This window comes from Somniosus microcephalus, chromosome 6 (assembly GCF_052327205.1).
Source record: "Somniosus microcephalus isolate GS21.2 chromosome 6, FLI_Smic_1.0, whole genome shotgun sequence".
Classification (NCBI taxonomy): Eukaryota; Metazoa; Chordata; class Chondrichthyes; order Squaliformes; family Somniosidae; genus Somniosus; species Somniosus microcephalus.
In genome coordinates this window covers 250,921,543-250,947,883 of record NC_140992.1, presented here as the reverse complement: position 1 = coordinate 250,947,883, position 26,341 = coordinate 250,921,543, and the positions used below count along the sequence as shown (strand labels likewise).

Sequence of the window (26,341 nt, the reverse complement as noted above, 5' to 3'; positions counted from 1 at the left end):
GGAGATGAGGGCCACTCCCATGGATGTAGAGGGGCTTGTGGTGGGGCGTTTTGGACCTTCTGGCATCCTAGACAGCTCTTGGTCATTTCTTCGATGTCTCCATCGATACCTGGCCACCACACAAACGCTCTGGCTAAGTTCTTCATTTTCACTCCACCCAGATGCCCCTCGTGAAGCTCCTTTAGCACTCTATCCTTGAGTTTGGGTGGAATCACCACTCTGGATCCACACATCAAGGTTCCTCGGCACACTGACAGCTGTTCTCTTCTTTGCGAGAATGCTGGCAACAGTGGTTCGCCATGTGCTGGCCATCCCTTCACCGTTAAATCGTAGACTCGTGAGAGAGTCGGGTCATTTCGCGTTTCCTTTTCAATGGTAGAATTTGTCACCGGTAGACATTCCACTATGGTCGAGTGGAATATCTCCACTGGGTCCACTGTAGGCGCCTCTTCCACCGTTGGCAACGGTAGGCGCGATAACCCGTCAGCATTCCCATGCTGTTTTGTTCCTTTGTACTCTATGTCATATTGGTGTGCTCCTAGGAAAAGGGACCACCTCTGTAGCCTTTGCGCTGTCATAATGGGAACGCCCTTTTTAGGGTTGAATATGGAGACGAGGGGTTGATGGTCAGTCAACAAGGTAAATTTTTGTCCGTGTAGGTAATGGTTGAATTTCTTCACCCCCCACACCAGGCTGAGTGCCTCCCTGTCGATCTGGGCATAGTTACGCTCAGCTGAGTTTAATAAGCATGACGCAAAAGCTATCGGCCGCTCCGAGCCATCAGGGAATCTATGCGATAATACCGCTCCCACGCCGTAAGGGGATGCATCGCACGCCAGTCTGATTGGCAGTGATGGGTTGTAATGAGCCAACACTTCCTTGGACGTGATCAAGCCTTTGCATTTATGGAAGGCACGTTTACAGTCTTCGCTCCATTTCCAAACTATTCCCGTTTGTAGCAGTGCGTTAAGCGGGTGCAGAACCGTCGACAAGTTTGGTAAAAATTTATGATAGTAATTTACTAATCCCAGGAACGACCTTAATTGTGAGACATTTTCAGGCGCTGGGGCCTTTACGACCGCTTCAATTTTTTCAGGTGACTTATGCAACCCTTCTTCGTTAATGACATGGCCACAATATGATATTTGTTTCTGGAAAAATTCGCACTTGGGGCGATTTGCTCGTAGGCCCCATTCTCTCAGCCTCGTGAGCACCTGCTCCAAGTTGGCAAGGTGCTCGTTGTCGTTTTCTCCTGTTACAAGGATGTCGTCTATGTTGTGTATGTAATATGTATGTTACTTTAAACCTATGGCCAGGGCAGCACTACTTTGTAGGGCGTAGTGATACCGTAGTACCACTCCTGGCCATAGGGGTATAAGTAGTACTGTGGGTACTGATCTCCCCTCAGTTCCCGCCTTTTCTCCCTCTGCTGTCAACGACCTCTCTCCAACGTCGTTATTTTTTTTTTCTTGCAGCTCCCTCTGCTGTCAACGACCTCTCTCCAGCGTCGTTATTTTTTTTTTCTTGCAGCTCCCGTTATTGCCACCGCCGCCACCACAACGACCTTCCCCTCTCGTGGCCCGCTAGTCCTCGTGGCTCCGTTTGTTCTCCAGATCGCCTGCCCGTTCTGGCCCTTGCAGCTCGCGTTCCCCGGGAAGGATGTGCGGGTTAGGTTGATTGGCTATGATAAATTGACCCTTAGTGTTAGGGGGCTTAAATACGTGGGGTTACAGGGATAGGGTGGGATATGTGTTGGGGTTACGGGGATCGGGTGGGATATGTGTCGGTGCAGGCTCGCTGGGCCGAAATGGCCTCTATCTGCACTGTGGGGTTTCTGTGATTTCTGTGATTGCAGTTTACCTGGCCCTGGGTGGACTTTTGCCCCGTGTCTGGAACGCCCGTTCAGCCTCTTCTCTCAGCTGCCGCAGCCTCTGCTGGAAACTTCTCTCTCTCGCTCCGTTGCTGCCGCTCCTCCCGAACTGGGCGGCCTCCTTCGGTCGACGCTGGACTCCGCAGGCTGTCTGGTAAGAAGCTTCTCTCCTTCTCTCTCCGTACTGCTACCGATCCTTGTTGCACCGTGTACTGGTGAGTTCGAACGTAACTCGTCGCCAGTGTAAAGTATGTGACTATACTTAATACAATAATGAGGAGACAGCTTGGAAGGTTCAACTTAAGTCTTTACTTCATACCAACAGGCGGGAACTGAGGGGAGATCAGTACCCACAGTACTATTTATACCCCTATGGCCAGGAGTGGTACTACGGTATCACTACGCCCTACAAAGTAGTGCTGCCCTGGCCATAGGTTTAAAGTAACATACATATTACATACACAACAGTCTAGGTAGCATTGAGTCCCCGGAATCCCTTGCAGGACTTGCTCCATAGCTCTTTGCCAGATAGCTGGAGCTGATGCCACTCCGAAAACCAGTCGATTGTACTGGTACAGGCCTTTGTGTGTGTTTATCGTGAGATACTTTTTAGAGGCCTCCTCAACCTCCATCTGTAGATATGCCTGTGCTAAGTCAATTTTGGTGAAATGTTTCCCTCCGGATAGTGAGGCGAAAATATCTTCTATCCTCGGAAGAGGATACTGTACCATGTGAAGAACCGGGTTTACAGTCACCTTGAAGTCCCCACAGATGCGAACTTTTCTCTGTTCTTCATATTTATCGTTATTCAACGTTTTCTTCATGACCGGGACGATGGGTGTTGCCCACTCGCTCCAATCTACCTTGGATAACACGCCTGCTTTTTCCAAATTCACCAGCTCTGCCTCGACGGCTGGACGAAATGCGTATGGCACCGGCCTTGCCTTAAAAAACTTGGGAATTGCCGCATCTTCCACTTTTATTGAGGCGGTGGCGCCTTTCAGGGTTCCTAGTTCCTGTTGAAACACTTCTTTGGCGTTAGCCAAGATTTCTTTTGATCGTCCAGGTATGACGTCATCATCATTTTTTTTCTTACTGGTCACCGTCAGTGCCTGAATGGAGTGCCAGTCTAAACTTATCTTTCTGATCCATTCACGTCCCAACAACGGTGGACCACCATCTTGCAGAACGTATAAATACAACTTCTGTATTTCCTTGCCGTTGTATACAACAGGCACCCTTATTTTCCCTCTGGGGTATACTTTCTGCCCCGTATATGTCTTCAAGACAATGGATGTGTCTTTCAAAGGTATATGCGGAAATAGCCGCTCGTAATCCCGTCGACTCATGACGGTCAAAGCTGATCCTGTATCTAGCTCCATTTTGACTGGGGACCCCGCTATCGTGAGGGTAACCCAAATGGTCTGGTAATCTTCTTTGGCAATTATATTATGTAATTTGAGACAGCTTAGTCTCTTGTTTCCGGAGTCGCTATCGCTCTTCTGGTCTTCGGAGCTACTGTCCGTCATCATTTGTACCTTTCTGTACTTTTCCTTATTGACCTTTTTACTGTCAGCGGATTTCTTTCCAGATCTGCATACACGTGCAATGTGTCCCATCTTTCCGCATTGCCTGCATGCTTTGTCCTTGAACCAGCAGTCTTTCTGGTCATGGGTGGATCTGCCGCAGCGATAACATCTCTCGAAACCCCGTGTCATTTCATGGGTGCCGAAGTCCTGTGGCTTTTGCTGTATCTCTGCAGCTCCTCTTGCTGCTGCTTCGTATGATACAGCCACACTGAAAGCCTTGTCCAGTGTCAAATCTTTCTCAGAAAGTAGTCTTTTCTGTGTTCCTTCGCTTAGGAGACCGCAGACGAATTTGTCTCGTAGAGAATCTGCCAGTCCTGCCCCGAATTGGCAGTGCTTTGACAGCTTTTGTAATTCGGTGAGGTAATCAGCGTTACTTTCATTCTTGTGCTGATTCCTCCTGAAGAATTTGAATCGTTCCGCTATCAGCAGTGGTGTTGGGTTTAAGTGCTCCTGTAAGGTATCAACAATCTCCTTAAAATTCTTGTCCATCGGTTTGGCTGGAGTGATCAAGTTTCGTAACAGCCCGTATGTCCTTGCGCCCATCAGATTTAGAAGTACCGATGCCTTTTTATCATCCGCTACCTCATTCGCCTTGCAATATACCTCCACTCTTTCCACATATGTGGTCCAATCTTCTATATCACTATTGAAAGCAGTAATATTGCCAGTCTTCGGCATCTTGAAAATCTAAAATGGCGCTTCCGCGCTTTTCTTTCTTCCCCGCCGAGTTAAGATGGCACCTCCCGTGCTTTCCCGCCGCTGCCGCTGCTGCCAACGCTGTTCTCCGCGGTTCCCGTTGCGACCTGCAGCTTTTCGCGGTATTTCTATTTTTTTTTTATATATCGCTTCAATATTCTCTCCGTAATTGAAGAACCATTCCCGTCGTGGAGCGGACCCTCTGGGACTTTCCCCTCCCTCTGCTCGGTCCGAACGCCGGCCGCGCCCCGAGTGCTCCACCCTCTCTCTCTCTTTGCTTTTGCTTCCCGACTCGCTGCCCGGCCCCATTGCAGAGCCACCCAATCGAGCTGTAGCCCGCCGCAGCCCAAGAAGGATCAGTGCACTACCTGCCACCAGCCCGTTTAGCTGGGGAAACCACAGACTGGAGACCAAGCCTGGCCCTCGTTTTTGAGTTTCGAGTTATTTTTTTTTTCTTGCTTCTGGCTTCGACCTTCGTCTGAGGAATCGATCCCCTTGAGGTGCTGCCGAATTGCAGGTAAGTTCGTTTCTAACTCGTCGCCACTGTTAGATCCGTGTGTTAATGGAGACACGGAATGCAGGAGTTGATTTAACAAGTGTTTACTGAACAAAGTCTGGAGGTGAACTAACAACACAAGACGCTACACAGGCTTATATACCCGAGTGGTCACTACTGGTACTACAGTATACAGGGGCTTCAAAAACATAGTTCCTCTTAAAGGCACATACACTACACATGACGTCGCAGAAAAGGCTAAAGCATCACAGTGCTACAATGATAAGTGTCTTTCTTGGGAAGAATACCATAAATAGCATGACAGGAGATGGGGAGGTCCAGCCAAGGCAGGTTTTTTTTTAAACGTAAAAGGAAAGAATGCCTCTTTTGTTTCCATAACTAACATCCCAGCGACAAAATTGCAGTCTCTCAAATCACACATTTCAAAGCAGTTCACATTTCATTTCAGGTGCATGGTCCACAGAATTTTTGCCTCAAGTAGAAAGTAGAATAATTTTTTTTAGGTGTTTTCAAATTGAAACTGGCACCCTGTAAATTCATGTTCACATCAATAGTGGGGAACTGAACTTTTTTTATTCACTGGATGTGGGTGTCGCCAGCAAGGCCAGCATTTATTGCCCATCCCTAATTGCCCTCGAAGGTGGTGGTGAAGAGCCGCCTTATACAACTGAGTGGCATGTTGGGCCATTTCAGAGGACAGGTAAGAGTCAACCACATTGCTGTGGGTCTGGAGTCACATATAGGCCAGATCAGGTAAGGACGGCAGATTTCCTTCCCTAAAGGACATTAGTGAACTAGATGGGTTTTTACAACAATGGTCACCATTAATGATACCAGCTTTTTATTCCAGATTTATTTAATTAAATGAATTAAAATTCCCCAGCTGCCATCGTGGGATTTGAACTCATATCTAAATGCAGATGAAAGCTCCCTCTACTGTACCCCAACCTCAACGCCAGCATAATCCTTCCATTTCCATTTAAGATGTCAGAAGGACATGTGTTCACTCCAGACACATGAGCACATAATGTAGGCTGACACTTCTGTACAGTACTGAGGGAGTGCTGCACTGTCAGAGGAGCTGTCTTTTGGCTGAGAGGTCTTGTGTTCCCTCTCAGGTGGGTGTAAAAGAGCCCATGGCACTAATCAAAGAAGAGCACGGCAGTTTTCCCAGTGCCCTGGACAATACTTATCCCTCAACCAACACCTAAAAACAGATTATCTGATCATTATCTCCGTGCTGTTTGTGGGATCTTGCTGTTTGCAGATTCACTGCCACGTTTCTCTACATTACAACAGTAACTAAACTCTAAAAGTACTTAATTGGCTGTAAAGTGCTTTACGACGTTCTGAGATTGTGAAAAGCGCTATATAAATGTAAATTCTCAAGTTCTTCCTATTTCTCACACCACCACCATTAATGGACTCAGTGAGATTGTGAGTTTGAGACAAATTATGGACAGATTTGTGTTGTAGATGTGGGGCTGCAAAGAACTAGTTTAGGAGTAGTGAAGATTCTGGAGTGGATTTGAACACTGCAGGAGAAAGGATAATATTCGAATCTAACCTGTCGTCTCGTTCCTAATAGTGAATGCTGTTAATGTGCAACAATAAATATCACGGCACATAGAAAGTAGGAATAAGAAAGCCTACACTAAGTGAAGTGAGTGAATGCTTTTCATTATACAGTACTTTATTTAGGCACATTGATGCAATACAACAAAACAGACATGCAGAGGAGCCAATTTACTTTGAATATTAACTGGTAACATTTATTTTTATAGCCATTCTTAAACTCAGTCTACTAAATTATTCAGTATCATGAAATGACACATTGCAGAATGTTAGCTGCTACGTAGCAATCCAAGGCGTTTGCTTCAGTCAAGTTCCTGACTGACAGGAATCCTTCTTGTATTTGATCCCCAAGAAGCTGCACAGTTTTGTCAGCATTAGCTGAACTATTTCTTCTTCTTCAGAAGCCTGAAAGGAAAACAATAAATGTTCCTTACTATATTCAAACATTTTCATAAAAATACTAAAAAAAAAATCAACTTCACTTTTTTATTTTAAAGAGAGTTTTATCTCATGCAGGCTGGATTTTCACAATATTACAAAATCAAATATTTAGCGCTTTCTAGCTCAGCTGTGAACCTTTCTGAGAGTCAGTGTTGTTGTTGTCAAAGGGAGCGAACCTGCCTTGTTTAAGCTCTAAATACTTTGGGCTAGATTTTCAGTGTGCCGTGAGGCGGGGTTTCAGGCGTGTGGTGGGGGGGGGGGGGGGGGAAATCCCGAATTCGGGGGTCCCGACACCATCCTGCCCAAAACCCGCTTCCACGCAAGTTTCAAGGGAGGCGGGTATCCGCCCCGCACTGGGACCCGCCGACCCGAGGCGGGAAGGGATTAGTGCCAATTAACTGCCTGTTAACAGGCAGTTTTTAGCCTAATCCCTATTTTGAGGGGTGTCGTGTGGGATTCTCGACGGCTCCAAACCACGCCAGGTTAGAGCAGTCGGGCCGTCGGGTTGAAGGACTTGGAGGGGTCGCGATGTCGGTGTTCAGGTGAGTGATGGGTGCATGAGTGCAAAGGTAAGTGTGTTTGGTGTGTTTAAAGTGTGTAAAGAAGTTTAAATTACCTGTACTTACCTTAACAGCCTTTCCTCCTCTGGGCTGCGGGAGTCCATCACTCAGCTGGCACTGAAAGCAAAATGGCTGCGAGCTGTCAAAAGTGACAGCCTTCAGCTTTCATTGCCGGTGAGACTTCTAACTGAGTCTGTGTAGAAGGACTCGGGTTAGAAGTCAGACTGTCAGTGTTTGACAGCTTCAAGCAGCTGTGAAACACTGATATTTCATCTGTCAACACCTCTTGACAGATGAAATTTCAGTCTGTGACGTCACCTGTTGCCGGGTGGCCCTTAATTGGCCTGCTGATGGACGTCAATGTAGGCGGGACTAAAACCCAAAAGTTGTAGTCCCGCCTCTTTCCCAACAGCTTAGGGAAAATCTACCCCTTTGCCCATTTACAATCATCAAATCGAACAGAAAGTTTGATTTAAAAGTTCAAATCCACTACAGAATCTTTGTTGTATCTGAACCTAGTTTCTAGCGTGCTACTGAATGGTAAGCATCAAGCTGCCACGCAATAAATATAAGTAGTGCAGTTGCCACTGCTGTCTGAAGGAGAATGCTTGCAGACCAGCATTTAACAGGCCACTGATGCTTTTGATGAGACAAAGCAATGCAGACAATGCAGTTCTGCCAAGTCAGGAAAGAGGAGCAGAAGTTGGGAATGCAGACTAAAGAGGGAGTAAAAAAACAACACAAAAAGCAGGATGACACAAGAAATCAGCCAAGGCATGTCACCAGCAACTGACTTCAGATGGAAATACTACCTTCTTATACTACTGCTCTTTAATGACACGTGCCACGTGTTGCTGCCACCAATCTCATACAAAGAAGGGAAGAAATCCCAAGATTGTTCTTTTTTCCTCCTCTTTCCTTCCCCTTTTGCCAAAAATAACCACTTCTCTTGGTACAACACGTAAATATATTGCACCTGTTCAATGTACTGAACCAAATTGCACATTGAACCCTTACCCTGTAAAGCATTCATACAATCCAGCCACACAGACCCGATAGCACTTCACACAAAAACATTTGTTTTTTTTCCTGCTTAATATGGCCAATGAGCTCTAGCTAACCCATCCATAAAGCCCCTGTGATACCCCCATCCCACCCCATTCTTGCAGTCTACTCTCACTATGCACTCTGCATTTATCTTCAGTTATACTTTCTTTATTCCCCCAGACAGTAGTGAGCCTCTGGAATACGTTGCAGGCTGGTGTGTTGAAACATAGAAGATAGGATAGGAGCAGGAGTAGGCCATTCGGCCCCTTGAGCCTGCTCCATCATTCAATGAGATCATGGCTGATCATCCAAATTCAGTACCCTGTCCCTGCCTTCTCCCCATATCCCTTGATCCCTTTAGCCTTAAGAAATATATCCAACTCTTTCTTGAATATATTTAATGAACTGGCCTCCACCGCCCTCTGTGGCAGAGAATTCCACAGGTTCACCACTCTCTGGGTGAAGAAATTCCTCCTCGTTTCAGTCCTAAATGGCTTACCCCTTATCCTTAGACTATGACCCCTGGTTCTGGACTCCCCAGACATCAGAAACATCCTTCCTGCATCTAGTCTGTCCAGGCCTGACAGAATTTTATAGGTTTCGATGAGATCCCCTCTCAATCTTCTAAACTCCAGTGAGTATAAGCCCAATCGACACAATCTCTCCTCATACGTCATTCCTGCCATCCCAGGTTTCAGCCTGGTGAATCTTTGCTGCACTCCTTCCATGGCAAGAACGTCCTTCCTCAGGTAAGGTGACCAAAACTGCACACAATATTCAAGGTGCGGTCTCACCAAGGCCCTGTACAACTGCAGCAAGACATCCTTGTTCCTGTACTCGAACCCTCTTGCTACGAAGGCCAACATACCATTTGCCTTCTTAACCGCCTGCTGCACCTGCATGCTTACCTTCAGTGACTGGTGCACAAGAACACCCAGGTCTCGTTGCACTTCCCCTTCTCCCAATCTATTGCCATTCAAATAATAATCTGCCTTCCTGTTTTTGCCACCAAAGTGGATAACCTCACATTTATCCACATTATAGTGCATTTGTCATGTTTCTGCCCAATCACCCATCCTGTCTAAATCGTACTGGAGTTTCACGACATCCTCCTGGGTGCTGACTCTCTGCATGCTTAAAAGAGGGAGCTGGACTGTTCTTGACTGGGGCAGAGATCGCATCATATAGAGTAAAAGTGTCTTTATAGATAACACTCAGTCCAAGTGTTTAGTCATGAAACTCCAGCCAGAATGAGGTGTGGAACAGGCTTGATGGACCAGCTGGTCTTTTCTTGCCTGTCAATTTCATACCTTTATTTCAAGGGGGAAGCAGTATAAAAGTAGGGAAGTCTTGCTACAACTGTACAGGAAGAAAATACTGCAGATGCTGGAAATCTGAAATAAAAACATAAAATGCTGGAGATACTCAGCAGGTCAGGCAGCATCTGTGAAGAGAGAAACAGAGTTAACGTTTCAGGTCGATGACCTTTCGTCAGAACAGGAAAAAAGCAGGAAATGGAACAGATTTTTAAGCAAGTGTAGGGGCTGGGAAAGGGGGGGAAGGGGTGTTGGGGGTGATAGAGGAGTGGACTTCCGGTCGCCTGTCACTTTAATTCTCCGCTCCACTCCCACTCAGACCTCTCTGTCCTCGGCCTCTTACAGTGTTCCAATGAAGCTCAACATAAGCTCGAGGAACAGCACCTCATCTTTTGATTAGGCACTTTACAGCCTTCTGGACTCAACATAGAGTTCAACAATTTCAGATCATAACCTCGGCCCCTGTCATATATATATTTATATCCACACCTTTTGTTTGTGTCTTTTCTTCTCTCCCACGTGGCAGCTGTCTTTCATTCTGCCAGCGCAATTTACACTTCATCTAGAGCCATCCTTTGTTTCTTAACCTGTCCCATTACCATCTCGTCTCGCCTTAAATATCTCTTAATGTCTCTTAACCTCTCCTGCCTTCTATCCTATCACAGACCTTCCCTTTTGTTCTTTTATCCCCTCCCCCCTTTCCCAGCCCCTACACTTGCTTAAAAATCTGTTCCATTTCCTGCTTTTTTTCCAGTTCTGACGAAAGGTCATCGACCTGAAACGTTAACTCTGTTTCTCTCTTCACAGATGCTGCCTGACCTGCTGAGTTTCTCCAGCATTTTCTGTTTTTATTACAACTGTACAGGGCCTTGGTGAGACCACACCTGGAGTACTGCGTACAGTTTTGGTCTCCTTATTTAAGGAAGGATATACTTGCATTAGGCAGTTCAGAGAAGGTTCACGAGGTTGATTCCTGAGTTGAAGGGGTTGTCTTATGAGGAAAGGTCGAGCCTATACTCATTGGAGTTTAGAAGAATGTGAGGTGATCTTATTGAAACATATAAGATTCTGAGGGGGCTCGACAGGGTAGATGCAGGGAGGATGTTTCCCCTCGTGGGGGAATCTAGAGCTAGGGGGCATAGTTTCAGAATAAGGGGTCGCCCATTTAAAACAGAGATGAGGAGGAATTTCTTCTCTCAGGGGGTCGTGAATCTTTGGAATTCTCTACCCCAGAGAGCTGTGGAGGTGGAGTCATCGAATATATTCAAGGCGGAGATAGACAGATTTTTGAAAAACAGGGCAATCAAGGGTTATGGGGAGTGGGCAGGAAAGTGGAGTTGAGGCCATGATCTTATTGAATGGCAGAGCAGGCTTGAGGGGCCAAATGGTCTATTTCTTATGTTCTTATATTCTTATTTGTATATTTCCAATGCCACTGAGTTCACCTGTTTAAATTTGGCATGACTGTTTGAAAAGGTCTGTTCTCAGTGCTCCTCCTGCATGGGTAGATAAATCCCAAATCTTTTCCAAATCAACATTCTTGCCAAGTTTGAACAGCTGAAGCCAGCATATAGATGGATCCAGTAGCCAAATTCAAACTGGTGAATCCAATGACATTAAAAAACCCTGAAATTCACATTGTTGTGTGCTGATTGGTGTATGTTGCATCTCCCTAATTAAGTTGGAGATCAGACTCGTCCCTGATGCCCCCCATGGCTGAATGGCCTACCAACCACTGTCTACATTCACACATGCAGGATGGCCACTTGTGTGATGTACGCAAAGCTGCCGCCTTGTTGCCCATGGAGCTGAGTCAATGCCTTCAGGAAGGGAGAGGGAAAATGGGCAAAACAAATCCTGACTCGAGCACAAACAGCCCACAGTGATTTAGTTCAAAAAAGCATACTGTAAATAAAAGTAATGGAAGTTATTAAAATATTTTAATATTAAAATACTACCAAATCTTCATGTAATTGCCGAATAGTATAGAGATGAAAAAAATAAGCTTCAGAAGAATTATAATACAAACCTTGTAATTCTTCTGCTCCTCGCTAAATGCCACGAGTATAACAGAAATGAAGAGGTTCAGGACGACAAATGTCATAAAGATGATGCATGAGCCAATCAGAAATGACCCCAGAATTGGGTTATAGTCCAATACCTGGTCAAGTAAAGAAGAAAAATATGTTCAAATCTAAACTAGGCTATTTCATAAATAGATTCAACTCTTTTATGTTAAAATTAACTATTTGTGAAAATGGTCAAGATTAAAGATCATCTGATAAGCACTGATTGTGTGTGAGGCTCCACTTGGGTGACACAGGGCCTCAAAACCTACCCTTGTATCCAAACATAAAAAATGAGCTGTTGATTCTTATATCGCTGTAGCCTAGAAATAAATGTTGATGATATTTGTGGATGATTATTTAATATGATGGTATAACATTCCTCAGTCCACTACTTCAACACAGATGTTCAAAATAAACAAGTTGACCACCTCTTAAAATAACGGACAAAAGAATGTCATGCCAATGCATTAAACACTTGTCCACTAATATCGACAACAGTGATTTCTCAGCTAGTGTGACGAAGGAAGAATTAAATCGCAGTTCAGCTTTTAAGGTTATTTTGGCCTTTATTTCAAGGGGGATAGAGTACATAAGTAGGGAAGTCTTGCTACAACTGTATAGGGTGCTGGCGTACAGTTTTGGTCCCCTTATTTAAGGAGAAATATACTTGCATTGGAGGCAGTTCAGAGAAGGTTCGCTAGGTTGATTTCTGGAATGGAAAAGTTGTCTTATGAGGAAAGGTTGAGCAGGTTGGGCCTATACTTATTGGAGTTTAGAAGAATGAGAGGTGATCTTATTGAAACATATAAGATTCTGAGGGGGTTAGACAGAGTAGATGCTGAGAGGATGTTTACCCTCGTCAGGGAATCTCGAACGAGGGGGCATAGTCTCAGAATAAGGGGTCGCCCATTTAAGACAGAGATGAAGAGGAATTTCTTCTCTCAGAGGGTCGTGAATCTTTGGAATTCTTTACCCCAGAGAGCTGTGGAAGCTGAGTCATTGAATATATTCAAGGCGGAGATAGACAGATTTTTGAGCAACAGGGGAGTCGAGGGTTATGGAGAGCGGGCAGGAAAGTGGAGTTGAGGCCAAAATCGGATCAGCATGATCTCATTAAATGGCGGAGCTGGCTCGAGGGGCCGAATGGCCTGCTCCTGCTCCTATTTCTTATGTTCTTATGTTATTTAAATAGAACTTTCTATTCTGACGTAGAAGTGAATCCAGGACCAACACTAATGTGAACAGTCTTTGTGTTGAAGTGAGTGTAGCCATAGCTTTATACGTGCTTACTACCCTAGTGTAAAATTGGATAGTTAAACTGATTTTTCAAACAAGTTACCTGAAGAATATCATTGACACTGTAAAGGTGTGATTTGGAAGGTGCAGCTATACTGTCACTTTCGTGTTGCAAATTTCACTTCATAGCAATAAAATTGTGATAGTATAACTAAGGTCAGGTCATAATCTGAATCTGGATTGCAGTGCGATGACAACCCCTTGGGAAGGCCATTCCAGATCATTTGGATTCTGCACTACACGAGGTATGACGTTAAACCAGACTTTAAAATGCCAGACAGTGTGGCGTAGAGCCAGCTTTAAAAAGTGTTCAGCAGGTTTGTTGACACATCTTAAACTGAAGCAAAACTTTTTTTTTTACTCTTTTGAGAGTTTGGATGCTCCCAATCAACTTTCAAAAATGTCCTACAAGGAGCAGACGAATGCGGATGCATGTAAGCTCACATGCACAGAGTAGTCTGGTCACCAGCAGTACAGTTCACAGCTGGAGTAGCCTGAAGTATTACACAGATGTTGCTGGCTGCGAATTGTTCTATGCAGCTCCTGGGCTCAGACAGGTAATGCAGCATAACCACATCTTTCACATAGCGCTTTAGGAATCCTGGCCTAGAAATTCATCTTGGGTGGTGGCGCAAAGCGGGCAGTATCGGATCGGATCGAGTCAGCTCCATTGTCTGGAACGGAACTGAATGTCAGGCGCTGCGTATAACGGGCGGCCGATCCGATCTGAAAACTCTTTTTGCATCCCCACCCGAGACAAATTTCTTTAACAATAAAATCAAAAGATTTTTTTTTTTTTTTAAATTGTACTTTGTTGTTTTCTTCAAACAGGGAAAACAAATAAAATGGTATCATGCCCGTGCTTTATTTTTATAAACATGGATTGGAATAGCAGAATGTGTTAGTTTACTGCTCATTGGCGTCTAAGATTTGGATTTGTGTTCAACTAGACACACAAAATGTGTTAATTGGAATTGGGTGGGGTCAGTCTAGTCTCTGCTCCAGTTCATCAATATTACTCAAAGAGTGCCCCCGAAACCAATCACTTAATGTTATCGTGATGTAACATGATGTTATGGCATGATTTGAAACAGGTCTACTTGCTATCACAAATCAGTAGACCCACACCAATAAGTAATTTGAAATGTATGCAGCCACATTAAGTGGAACAAAAACATTGGCTGCTCTAGTTTTCTTTGAAACCTGGAGTGCTGCTGCATGTGCACAAACCTGTTCATCCAACATCTCTGTTATGTGTATGTACCTGTACCTGGGCCATGGTTTCAGAGGAAATCAAATAATCATCCCTGCCAAATATAACCTACCAACATGAATGAGGCACCTGACTTGTTCCAATGCCTGCAGTATAACAACTGCATTAAACTGTGAAACCTACTGAAAGAGATTTAAATGCACCAGCTATAGATTAGATAAGAATCAAGCTCCTGTTCTGAACAGAGTTATTTTTGCAATATGCTTTTGCTTTCCTTACCTCTTCGTAGTTGAAGATCCCCAATTGAAGACTGACCATTGTCTCTGCAGCATCAAATATGGTTTTATAAGAGGACATACTCCAGCCAAACATTAGATTTGTCTGTAGAACAGAGTTACACTTGCATAAATAATGATTTTCTAATTACTGGTACTGGATATTAAATTATCATGTTTGAAAGTCAAAGGGGTCCAGAAAGCGAAGTCTGCTTTCACATTATTTAAAGGATAATTGCAGCCAGCCTGAACATACAACGGTTCAGGTTGACAGAACACAAAGACAAAAAATGGCATCAAACTTATGATGCAGCATTCTGCATCCTAGATTTATGCAAATAATCAGTCAAACAGGTGGATAATATTAATGGACATTTTACCAATGTTGTCTTCAGAGTGTTCAACTCTTCTTGCTCTCTCTCCTTTGGGACCACTGCCCTCCTTTCCTCCCTAAATCACTCCCTCCATATAAACTCTCCTACCCATATTCACGGCCACCCTCTCGACCGCGCCATCTCACGTGGCCTCACTACTCCCATTGTGACTATCACAGACCATCTCTGATCACTTCCTTATATCGCTCTCCATCCACATCCCCATTTCCCCTCTCAACCCCACTTCTTTCTGTGTCCGCCCCTAGAAAAAACTCTCCCTCAAGTCACTTACCACTGCACTTTCAAATTCCCAACTATCTAGCCTTTGGCCCTCCATCATGACATTTCTGCAGCTGCCAATTTGTTAAATCACACCCTCTCCTCCACCTTTGACGCCCCTGTCCCCATTAAAACAATTACACTCTCTCACCCTGGCCGTTCCCCCGGTACAGCCCTCATCTTTGCTCCCTTAAGTCCAAGGGACGCAGACTTGAACATCTATGGCGGACAACTGGTTTAACTATCTATCGCCAGATCTGGTTGGACCACATAAAGCACCATTGGACCCTGCTCCCCCTTGCTAAAACTGCTCACTGTTCAAAGATCATCCTGGAATGCAAAGATAACCCCCAGCTTCTCTTCTCCATCACAAAATGTCTTCTTAAACCACCCTCCCATGCCTCCTCCACCCTCAGCTCGAATAACAAGTGCGAGGAGCTCATAGACTTTTTTGTCACAAAGGTTGAGACCATCCATTCAGCTGCTTCTGCTTCTACCTTCCTTCCCCTAGCACACCGGGCCAAACTTCCCCTAATGTTCCCCGTTGCCCTAGCCCTGAACTCACATCTTTCTCTAGATTCCATCCCATCTCCCACTGTGCTCTCTCCGAGCTCATCTTGCCCAGGAGACCCACCTCATGCTCCCTCGACCCTATTCCCACCAAACTGTTGATCACCCAACTTCCTTTCCTGACCCCCATGTTAGCTGATGTTGATAACGGTTTCCTCTCCTCAGGTACTGTCCCCTCCCCTTCAAAACTGCCGTCATCACCCCTCTCCTAAAAAAACCCCACCCTTGACCCCTCTGTCCTTGCAAACTACCGCCCCATCTCGAACATCCTTTTCCTCTCCAATGTCCTTGAATATATTGTTGCCTCCCAAATCCGTGCCCATCTTTCCCACAATTCCATATTTGATTTCCTCCAATCAGGTTTCTGCCCCTGCCACAGTACTGAAATGGCTCTTATCAAAGTCACAAATGACATTCGACGTGATTGTGACCATGGTAAACTATCCCTCCTCATCCTTCTCTACCTATCTGCAGCCTTCAACACAGTTGACCATACCATCCTCCTCCAATGCCTCTCGTCCATCATCCAGCTGGGTGGAAATGCCCTTGCTTGGTCCATTCTTATCTATCGAACAATAGCCAGAGAATCCCCTGCAATTCAGCATCATTGATATCACAGAGCTGTAATCGTATTGTCAATTAGAATACCCACTAGTGCTATCTAACGTAGCCAGAGAATCACCTGCAATGGCTTCTCTTCCCAATCCCACACTGTTACCTCTGGAGTCCCCCATGAATCTATCCTTGGCCCCCTTTTATTTCTTATCTACATGCTGCCCCTCGGCAACATCATCTGAAAACACACCATCAGGTTCCACATGTACGCTGATGACACTCAGCTCTATCTGACCACTGCCTCTCTTGATCCCTCCACTGCCTCTGACACTGTTTGTCCGGCATCCAGTATTGGATGAGCAGAAATTTCCTTCAACTAAATATTGCGAAGACTGAAGCCTATGGGCTGGATTTTCCTAAGCCCCTGGAGTCGGGTTGGAGGCGTGCCGGCGATAAAAATCGGAGATCCGGGGATCCCGACCCCATCCCGCCTCCAACCCGCCTCCATGTCAATTTCATAGGAGTCGGGTTGCCGACAAGTGCTGGAACCCGACTCCCAGAGGCGGGAAGGGATTAAAGGCAATTAAACTGCCTGTTAACAGGTAGTTAACAGGTAGTTTTTTGCCTATTCGCGATTTTTATTGCTGGTTTGTGGGCTTCCCGAAAGCTCCAAACCACGAAAAGTTTTCGAGGCGGGACCTGGGTCTGAGGTCTTGGAGGGGTCGAGATGCCCAGTGTTCAGGTGAGTGAGGGGTGCAGGAGTGCAAAGGTAAGTGTTTTGCAAGTGTTTAAAGTGTTTAAATAAGTTTAACTTACTTTTACTTACCTTTACAGGAGTCCTGCATTCCGGTGTCGGGAGTCGGCTGCAAGAACCACAGAAGCTCCGATTTTTAAAAAAAAATCAGCTTCTTGGTTTCTGCAGCAAAATGATTTTAAAGTTATCCTGAGAAAGGACTGAGGCTGAATTAGCAGTTTTCAGTGCTTGACAGCTTCAAACAGCTGTTAAACACTGATATTTCATCTGCCAAAAGCTTTTGACAGATGAAATGTCAATCTCTGACGTCACCTGTTGCTGGGTGGCCCTTAATTGGCCTGCTGAGCCCACAGGGCGGGCTCAACAAGGTCAATCAGAGGAAAATCCAGTGGGTTGGCCACATCTCCATGGAGGCGGGACAACAAGCCCGAATGTGGGTTTCCCACCTCCAACCCGCCCCCGTAGCAAAATCCAGCCCATTGTCTTCAGTTCCTGCCACAAATTCCATTCCCTGACTACCATTTCTATCCCTCTCCCTGGCAACTGTCTGAAGCTGATCCTGACCATTTGCAACCTTGGTATTATATTTGACCTCGAGATGAGCTTCTGACCACATATCCGCTCCATCACCAAGACTGCCTACTGCCACCTCCATAATAATGCCCGACTCCACCCCTGCCTCAGCTCATCTGCTGCTGAAACTCTTGTCCAAGCCTTTGTTACCTCTAGACTTGACTATTCCAAGGCTTCCTATCTTCCACCCTACATAAACTTGTGCTCATCCAAAACTCTGCTGCCCATATCTTAACTCGCGCCAAGTCACGTTCACTCATCACTCCTGTGCTTGCTGACCTACACTGGCTCCTGGTCCAGCAGTGCCTCAATTTAAAAATCCTCATCCTTGTTTTCAAATCCCTCCATTGCCTCGCCCCTCCCTATCTCTGTAACCTCCTCCAGCCCTACAAGCATTCGAGATCTCTGCGCTCTTCTAATTCTGGCCTCTTGCGCATCCAATTTTAATCACTCCACCATTGGCAGCCGTGCTTTCAGCTGCCTTGGCCCTAAGCTCTGGAATTCCCTCACTAAACCTCTTCTCTTTTCTATCTCTCTCTCCTCCTTTAACACACTCCTTGAAACCTACCTCTTTGACCAAGCTTTTGGACACCTGTCCTAATAGCTCATTCTGTGGCTCAGCGTCAACTTTTTATTGATAATGCTCTTTTTAAGCGCCTTGGGATGTTTTGTTATGTTAAAGGTGCTATATAAATGCAAGTTGTTGTTGTTGTTTCACGTGAATTATACCAGTTAATTCTATTTAAAAAATAGATGGATCAATGTATGGTTATGGACAAGATGAAGATTATAAGGATAAGTAGAGACGTAGTTTTGATTCAAATACTCTGTGGAACACAGTGTTTCCAATGCTGGTGGCACCAGAGAGGTGTCACCTGTAGAAATGGTCAGGGTTGAATAATGCGAGTTGTAATGTTAGATTGATAGCTTATAATTTTCCTAGTTTATGTCACAGGGATTGGCAGAGTTTTCACACAGTTTTATCTTCTGGAAGTTCCACCTCTGGAGGCTCATTGACGTAAATAAAAATTTTAATTGTATAATCGCACCATATATGTACATACATACATATATATAGGTTGCCGGACCGGGAGTCAATGTAGGTCAGCATAAGCTCTACAGCACAGAAACAGGCCATTCAGCCCAACTGGTCTATGCTGGCATTGATGCTCCACATGAGCCTGCTCTCAGGCTCCCATCTCTCTTCATCTAACCCTATCAGCATATCCTTCTGTTCCTTTCTCCCTCATGTGCTTATCTGGCTTCCCCTTAAATGCATCTACGCTATTCGCCTCAACCACTCCCTATGGTAGCGAGTTCCACATTCTTATCGCTCTTTGGGTAAAGAAGTTTCTCCTGAATTCCCTATTGGTGTGCGTTAGGATAGTTAGGACAGCAAAGTTTTGGATGAGCTGAAGTTTATGGAAGGTGGGAGGCTGGTCAAGAGACTTCAGAGACTAGTGCCAGAGGTCATAAATAACATTGGATGCAAAGTAAATTTAAAACAGATATGAAAAACGTCTTTATTTAAAGACTAATAAATGTTTGGAATAATCTAAATGACCAGAAAAACGAGTCCGATAATTCTTCATACTCCCCAAACTTCAGTTGAACTTGGGCTGAAATTCTATGAGGTATATACTTCTAGGGAACAAGTTCAGGAAAAATGCACCGTGATTATTAAACTTCAATTAAAAACTAATGGCACTTTGGGACTACATTGTATTGCTCCACCAATAGTAACTACTTACTGCAATAGAATAGGCCAGGAACATGATTAAAATGACAGTCAGAAATCCTGAGATGTCACCCCATGCCCTTCTTAAGGTAGATGTAATCATGTTGAGCTTGGGGTTAAGGCGCAGCAGATGCCAAAGTTTGATGGTTGCTAGGAGAACCAGAAAGGCAATCAGGTAACCCATGATTGCATCTGCCATAGCAGTCTCATAGAAGCTTACAAACCTGTAAGAAACACAGCAAAATGGAGATCAACCATCTCCTCAATAACAATACTTAGCAGTACAAATGTCCTTTAGGCAACTTTCATTATTTTAGCAACAGTTCTGGAAACGGATGTGTCCTTTTAAGTTCGGACATGCTAAGGATCTCAGATAATGATCAGACTTTTACAGATAATATATTATATTATTTCAGTATTCTCTTGGTGGTTAGAGAGTGGTTTCATTTGTGGTCAGGGTGGGAGATTTCTGCTTCATTACATTCATTACACCCTCCCTCATCCTCACCAAGAAGGGGCAGGGGAACTCAATGACTGGATGTGAAAACACTGGCGAGATAGGTAGGATACGAAGCAGGGTTAGAGAGAGAGAGAGAGAATTATGCTAAATACCTTTGGGCCCAGATATTCCGATCCCTACAGGTGAATACACGCTGTGTACCCACCCATAGGGATATCGGAAATGCCGGTTTCAGGCATGCACAGCGCATGCGCTGAAAACCGGCATTTCCGATCTGTCAAGAATGCTCTTGACAGATCCTCTGGCTGCCCTGGAGTAGGGCCTCTGCGGGCAGATAGTTCCGCCTTTTGGAGACCCGCCGCCCGCAGAAAACCCTTACAATTCTTGCGCCTGGTAAAAGCAGGTGTAAGGCCTGCTTTTACCAGGATAAGAGTTGAAAAAAGCTTTAAAAATTTTTTCACTGATTTATCATTTAAAAATACTTTAAAAAAGGTAAGTTTATTTTTAGCCCCGTAAAAAACTTTAATTATTTTTTTCAAAAATTTAAATTCTTGTTTAAAATATTTAATTTATTGTAATTTCAAGTCATTTTAAAAATGTGATTTAAAAAAAAATTATTTGAAGTTTTACTATGTTTTTGGGGTGATCTCCATTCATATATTTGACAGGTCTTCCTGTCAAGTGTATGAAGGGAGATTCCCTTCTTTGATTGGCTCCCCATGGCCCACATGATCCCAGGGACGCTGCAAACTACCTGCGCCTCTGGGATACGTGGGCCCTGCGCACTTGGAGTTTGGAGAGGCCCAGGAACGGAAGCGTGTGTGTCCCGGGAGCCCTCAGGTAGGGGCGTAGTTTTTCCAGATTGCAGGCCTCCGCCCACGGGAGGCCTGCGATCAGAAAATACGGGCCAGTGGTGAAAGAGGAACTGGAAATTGAATTTGAAAATTGCATAGAAAAAAAACACAGCAAAACCCTGTGGAGTAGCAGTATATGTAAATATATATACATACATATACATATAGAGGGAGCATAATTATTATCTTGCAGTGTTTACATGCCTAAGTGAGTCACTCAAGATGACCAAGCAGACAGCAGTGCTTTAGTGGTTTATATCTGTCAACTGAACCTTAAGATTAACTACTAGTACTGATTTTGCTCTGTGGTATCTATTATTTTTATAATACTAGTGTACATTTGTATTCAGGCATTCAGTTTTTGTGTCTGTTTTACCGATTGCCAATTCACTCTATACACTTAATGCATGTTAATGTCCACAGGGTAATATTATTTTTGATGTTACGTGGGTTTATTAAGAGCTAATCAACAGTTGATACTGGAAAATCATATGTCCAGAATTTATAATAATACAGTAATTAAAAGCTTCTGCTTTTCATAAACTATAAATGATAAACTACGGAGTACCCTGTTCTGTGATTGTGATAGTATTCAATGTCTCGCTTTCCCAGAATTGTTCTCTTTATCAATACAGAAAGCGTGCTCCAACTGATCATTATAATGGCTGTCTCCAGAAGGTTCCATTTGCTTTTGAAATAATTCCATTTCTGCTCCTTCAATAGTTTTCCCTGGGAAAGACGCACAAAATAAATGGTAAATAAAAGAGGAAAAATTTACAAATGCTGGAAGTCTGAAGTTAAAACAGAAAATGCTGGAAATACACAGCACCTGTAAAGAGAAAACAGAGGCTGTGACACTTGGGGTGCCTGCCCTTCATCAGAAATGAATTGTAGTCTAACTGTGTCTCCAATGAAGCTTCAAATCTGGGCTGTCGAATACTCACTCAGACAGACTAGACGCTGGAAGGATGTTCCCGATGGTCGGGGAGTCCAGAACCAGGGGTCACAGGCTAAGGATAAGGGGTAAGCCATTTAGGACAGAGATGAGGAGGAATTTTTTCACCCAGAGAGTGGTGAACCTGTGGAATTCTCTACCACAGAAGGCAGTAGAGGCCAATTCATTAAATGTATTCAAGAAGGAGTTGGATATATTTCTTAAGGCTAAAGGGATCAAGGGATATGGAGAGAAGGCAGGAACAGGGTACTGAATTTGGAGGATCTCCTGCCCCGCCAGATATATCCTAGGGTTCCGCTGGAGCGGAAACTCCTAGCCCACTAGTTCTGTTTTGCTTCCCAGCATTTCACAAAGACAGTGCCAGTTACTTTTTGAAGCAGTCACAGTTGTAGTAATGGCTGCTCTTGCACCAGTTATGTGGGGAGACTGGAGAAGCTGGGGTTCTTCTTAGAGCAGAGAAGGTTAAGAGGAGATTTGATAGAGGTGTTCAAAGTCATGACTGGTTTTGATAGAGTAAATAAGGAGAAACTGTTTCCAATGGCAGAAGGATCAGTAAACAAAGGACACAGTTTTAAAGTGATTGGCAAAAGAACCAGAGGCGAAGTGAGGAAACATTTTTTTTACACAGCGAGTTGTTGTGTTCTGGAATACACTGCCTGAAGGGGTGATGGAAGAAGATTCAAAAGATAATTGGGTATATACTTGAAGAGAAAACATTTACAGGGCTATGGGGAAAGAGCAGGGGAGTGGGATTAATTGGATAGCTCTACCAAGGAGCCGGCACAGGCACGATGGGCTAAATGACCTCTTTCTGTGCTGTATCATTCTATGATTCTATGTGCTGTCATTCCTGCCGCTCCAGTAAAATAATGGCAGTGTAAAAAGATGACAGGTATATATTTCAATGAGAATGTAAATTTTAATGGAGTTCCACTTAATTTTCGCCTCACCCCACTGAACATTCTATTATTGTGGCATCACAAATCTTCATTAATGTTTGTGTTAGTGACAGAATGCAAAGTGAGAACAAAATCTTCCCCTATTACATGATTACATTTTACGAGAACAGTGTCTCTCAATCCTCGTCATTCATCACTGATTATACGGTTTCTAGTAATATTTACTTTCCCGCAGACGTACCTGAATCACCATGTAATAGATGAGGAAGAGGAAATACACCACTTCAGCTGCAACAACAAAAATGTGCAGCCCATCTGTGTACTGATAGAGACGGATACTCTGAAGATCAGTATGTGTAAAGAAGGCCCCTGCAAAATATTATAGAAATCAGTGCCTCGTTTGACAGGACACACACGTTTTACTGGTAGTGCAGTGGAGCGCAAGGGGACCCAGGCTCAGGCCCGGATGCCTGTCTCTGTTTAAAGACTCTGGTCTGGAAATTCCTGGGATCCTCACTCCGCCAGCATGACCGCCACGTGCCCTCGCTCAAGGCCAGAGACCACCCCCCCCAACCCCAAAATCCAGGGACCGGGTCATTTGCATAGTTGGGGTGGGTTGCCTATACCTGCAAGGGTACATCAGCGGCAGCTTCCCCTACCCGAGCAGGCCAAGCCCAGCCCACACGTCCTTACATCTGGCCCCTTTTTTTCCATATTAAAAGCAGAACGTTGATTTCAACTCCAGTTAGTTTCATTGGGAGATGAAACTAACCTTGGTTGAAATTGCATATGTGCATTTAATGTGAGAAAAAGTGCGAGCGGAAAGAGCAACTCAGCTGCAGCCCTTTAACCCCAACCCTCAGCCAATACTACAGAACAACTTCTCCAAGTGATTGTACAATATAAATAATTAACTTGTTACAGTTTCCTCCAGCTGTTACTTCTCATTGCCACTAACCTAACAAAAGGAAAGGAAACTACAGCAGTATTTCATGGTGCTTGTACCTCCCAGGTGTCAGGAGCGGGCTTTTTTTTTTATTCGTTCCTGGGATGTGGGTGTCGCTGGCAAGGCCAGCATTTATTGCCCATCCCTAGTTGCCCTCGAGAAGGTGGTGGTGAGCCGCCTTCTTGAGCCGCTGCAGTCCGTGTGGCGAAGGTACTCCCACAGTGTTGTTAGGGAGGGAGTTCCAGGATTTTGACCCAGCGACGATGAAGGAACGGCGATATACTTCCAAGTCAGGATGTTGTGTAACTTGGAGGGGAACTTGGAGGTGGTGGTGTTCCCATGCACCTGCTGCCTTTGTCCTTCTAGGTGGTAAAGGTCGAGGGTTTGGGAGGTGCTGCCGAAGAAGCCTTGGTGAGTTGCTGCAGTGCATCTTGTAGATGGTGCACACTGCAGCCATGGTACGCCGGTGGTGGAGGGAGTGAATGTTTAAGCTGGTCAATTAGGTGCCAATCATGCGGGCTGCTTTGTCCTGGATGGTGTCGAGCTTCTTGAGTGTTGTTGGAGCTGCACTCATCCAGGCAAGTGGAGGGCTGTTACAATAATCTTTGTGCTCCACTCTCTTTCATTTATAATATCACCTGGTGCCATTCTTCACAGGCCATAGTTAAATATAGATGACGTAAGAAAACTACTAAGCACTTGGTTTGAGTATAAAACAAGGCTTTAATCAACTGTTTCAAAACCATGAGATTCTAGTTACATCACTAGTTCCTGGTTACAAAAACGTCCTGAGCAAGCTGGGCCCACGCCCGAGTGTTTATACTTTCCTTGGACGGCGCCACCAGCTGGCTACCCAGTGTTATCTCATGAGTCATTCCTACATGAATGGTAAGATTCATGACAATAGATACCTCTCCCAATGTTCAGGCATGGACATCAAGGTTCAACTGAATATATAACCTTGCAAAAAATTGTCAGCCTGTTGATTTTCTGACCCACTGAGTCTTGTAAACTATTTTTAACTACATTAGTATAATGTTTTGAGAAAGTGCGCGCATTTTATTGCTTTAGTGCATCATGACATTGCTGAGATCATTAACGTGTCATAATGCTAACAGCAGGTCTGGGGACTCCGCTGGAGCAGCGCATTTTAGCGGGCCATGAGTGGAAGCTTCAGATACATACGATCATACAAAAATGCCGGACATGGAAAGACCAGCTTGTCCATCTAGCCTGTCCCATAAAGTCATGATGCCTTATTCATCACAATTCAGACACTCTCTACCCATCAGGAGATGTGTAATCTCCTGGCTGAGGTGAATAAACAGATTAAAAACCCCATTAAAACTCCATAGGTGATCAAAACTAGTCCCGGAGACCAGGACTTATATTACTTGGTCCCCAACTCTTGTATGACGTGATCTTTGCCTCAACCTGGATCCGGTCGAGCTCTCTTTTGAAGGTATACAGTGAATCAGCACTCACAGCAGGCACTGGCAACGTGTTCCATAGATATACTTTACACCGGGAAAAGCAGAAGTGCCTAACACCTAACCTAGTTCTACCCTTGTGTAACTTATAAAGGTGATCCAGGTTTTCCCTAACCTATCTAATTGAAATTATTTATCAATGTAAACACAATCTGGTCCCTTCATTATTTTATAGACCTCAATTAAATTGCCCCTGAGTCTTCGCTTCTCTAAAGTATATAGACCTAGCTTTTTAAGCTTATATGGGTAGCTGAGGGGTTTTAAACTGGGAATCAATCTTATGGCCCTACTCTGAATCTTTTCCAATGCCTTAATATCACCCACCATGTGAGGGGACCAAAACTGGACACAGCATTCTAAATGGGCATATCCAAGGCCCAGTACAAGAACAAAATGGTATGTTTCATTTTATATTGAATAATAATGCTGTGAATGCAGCTCAGTACCCGATTTACTTTTATTATATCTCACACCATTGGTCATGAACCTGTAAGAATGATGAACTATTACACCAAGATCTTTTTCTTGCTTCAAGCTTCAGATCGGTTCCGTGTAAGGTGTATGTAAACTTAGCGTTGGTCCTACTTACATGCATCACACTGCATTTGTCCATTTGCCAAGCACAGGCTGATTCCCCCAACACATTGAGAGCTGCTTGTAGTAATTTACTCTCTGCCACAGTCCGAACACTTGCGCAAACTGTCGATCATTCTCCCAACATCTACATCTACATCATTAGAAAGGCCCTAACACTGATCCCTGTGGGATACCACTTATATATCCCAGGTGTCAGGAGTGGGATGTTAGAACAATCTCCATGCACCACTCTCTGATGGCAGACCCCTGGACCCAGAAAAAAATTGGGTCTATGCTGCTGTTGAAAGACTGTAATCGAGCTGTTTATATTAGTGAGTGCTGTCGGTAACAGGGGGATACAAACATCTTTAATTACTGGTACAGTTTCCTTTTTTTGTAACTTAGGGGGCATAAATAGAAGATGCAGCTGGAGATAACTGTAAGTTTATGACCTATTTATATTGTAGAACCACTTGGTAAAAGTTCTGCAATAATGCTCGACAGTCCAGCCGCTGTGTGCTTTTGATGCTGATTCTGTCCAATAAGGTCAAATGTCTTAATAGTGTCAGGCATCAGTTCTTACCAACAGCATTACTTTCCAATAATAGCGTGGCAATGCAGAAAAGGTTCACATTTGCATTATAGACTGTGAATTCCACAAAGATGGCTCTAGTGTAGGTGTCCAGCCAAGTGTTGTCAAATAAATATTGGAGAACTCTGTGGAATACAGGAGAAAAATATATGTCACTGAATATGTAATGAAACAGCACTGGTTGTTACATGTCCCACCCACAATAATTCACACTGCCTTGGTAAAAAGGTCAGCCATTCTGGAAATAGGTCAGTCTGCATCT

At 44.4% G+C, this 26,341-nt stretch overlaps 1 protein-coding gene across 1 annotated transcript in view; it reads right to left on the bottom strand.

The window, feature by feature from the left end:
• Positions 1-6,336: 6,336 nt before the first annotated feature.
• The window catches only part of pkd1l2a (polycystic kidney disease 1 like 2a), a 190,539-nt gene continuing 170,534 nt past the window's right edge, over positions 6,337-26,341 (bottom strand). The window contains exons 37-43 of the mRNA XM_085992056.1: positions 26,071-26,204; positions 22,717-22,844; positions 21,190-21,350; positions 19,321-19,531; positions 14,469-14,570; positions 11,641-11,772; positions 6,337-6,652 (exon numbers count right to left, since the gene is read on the bottom strand). Coding sequence (XP_085848182.1) covers positions 6,554-6,652; positions 11,641-11,772; positions 14,469-14,570; positions 19,321-19,531; positions 21,190-21,350; positions 22,717-22,844; positions 26,071-26,204 — 967 coding nt within the window. The 3' untranslated portion in view covers positions 6,337-6,553. The remainder of the gene's footprint in view (positions 6,653-11,640; positions 11,773-14,468; positions 14,571-19,320; positions 19,532-21,189; positions 21,351-22,716; positions 22,845-26,070; positions 26,205-26,341) is intronic.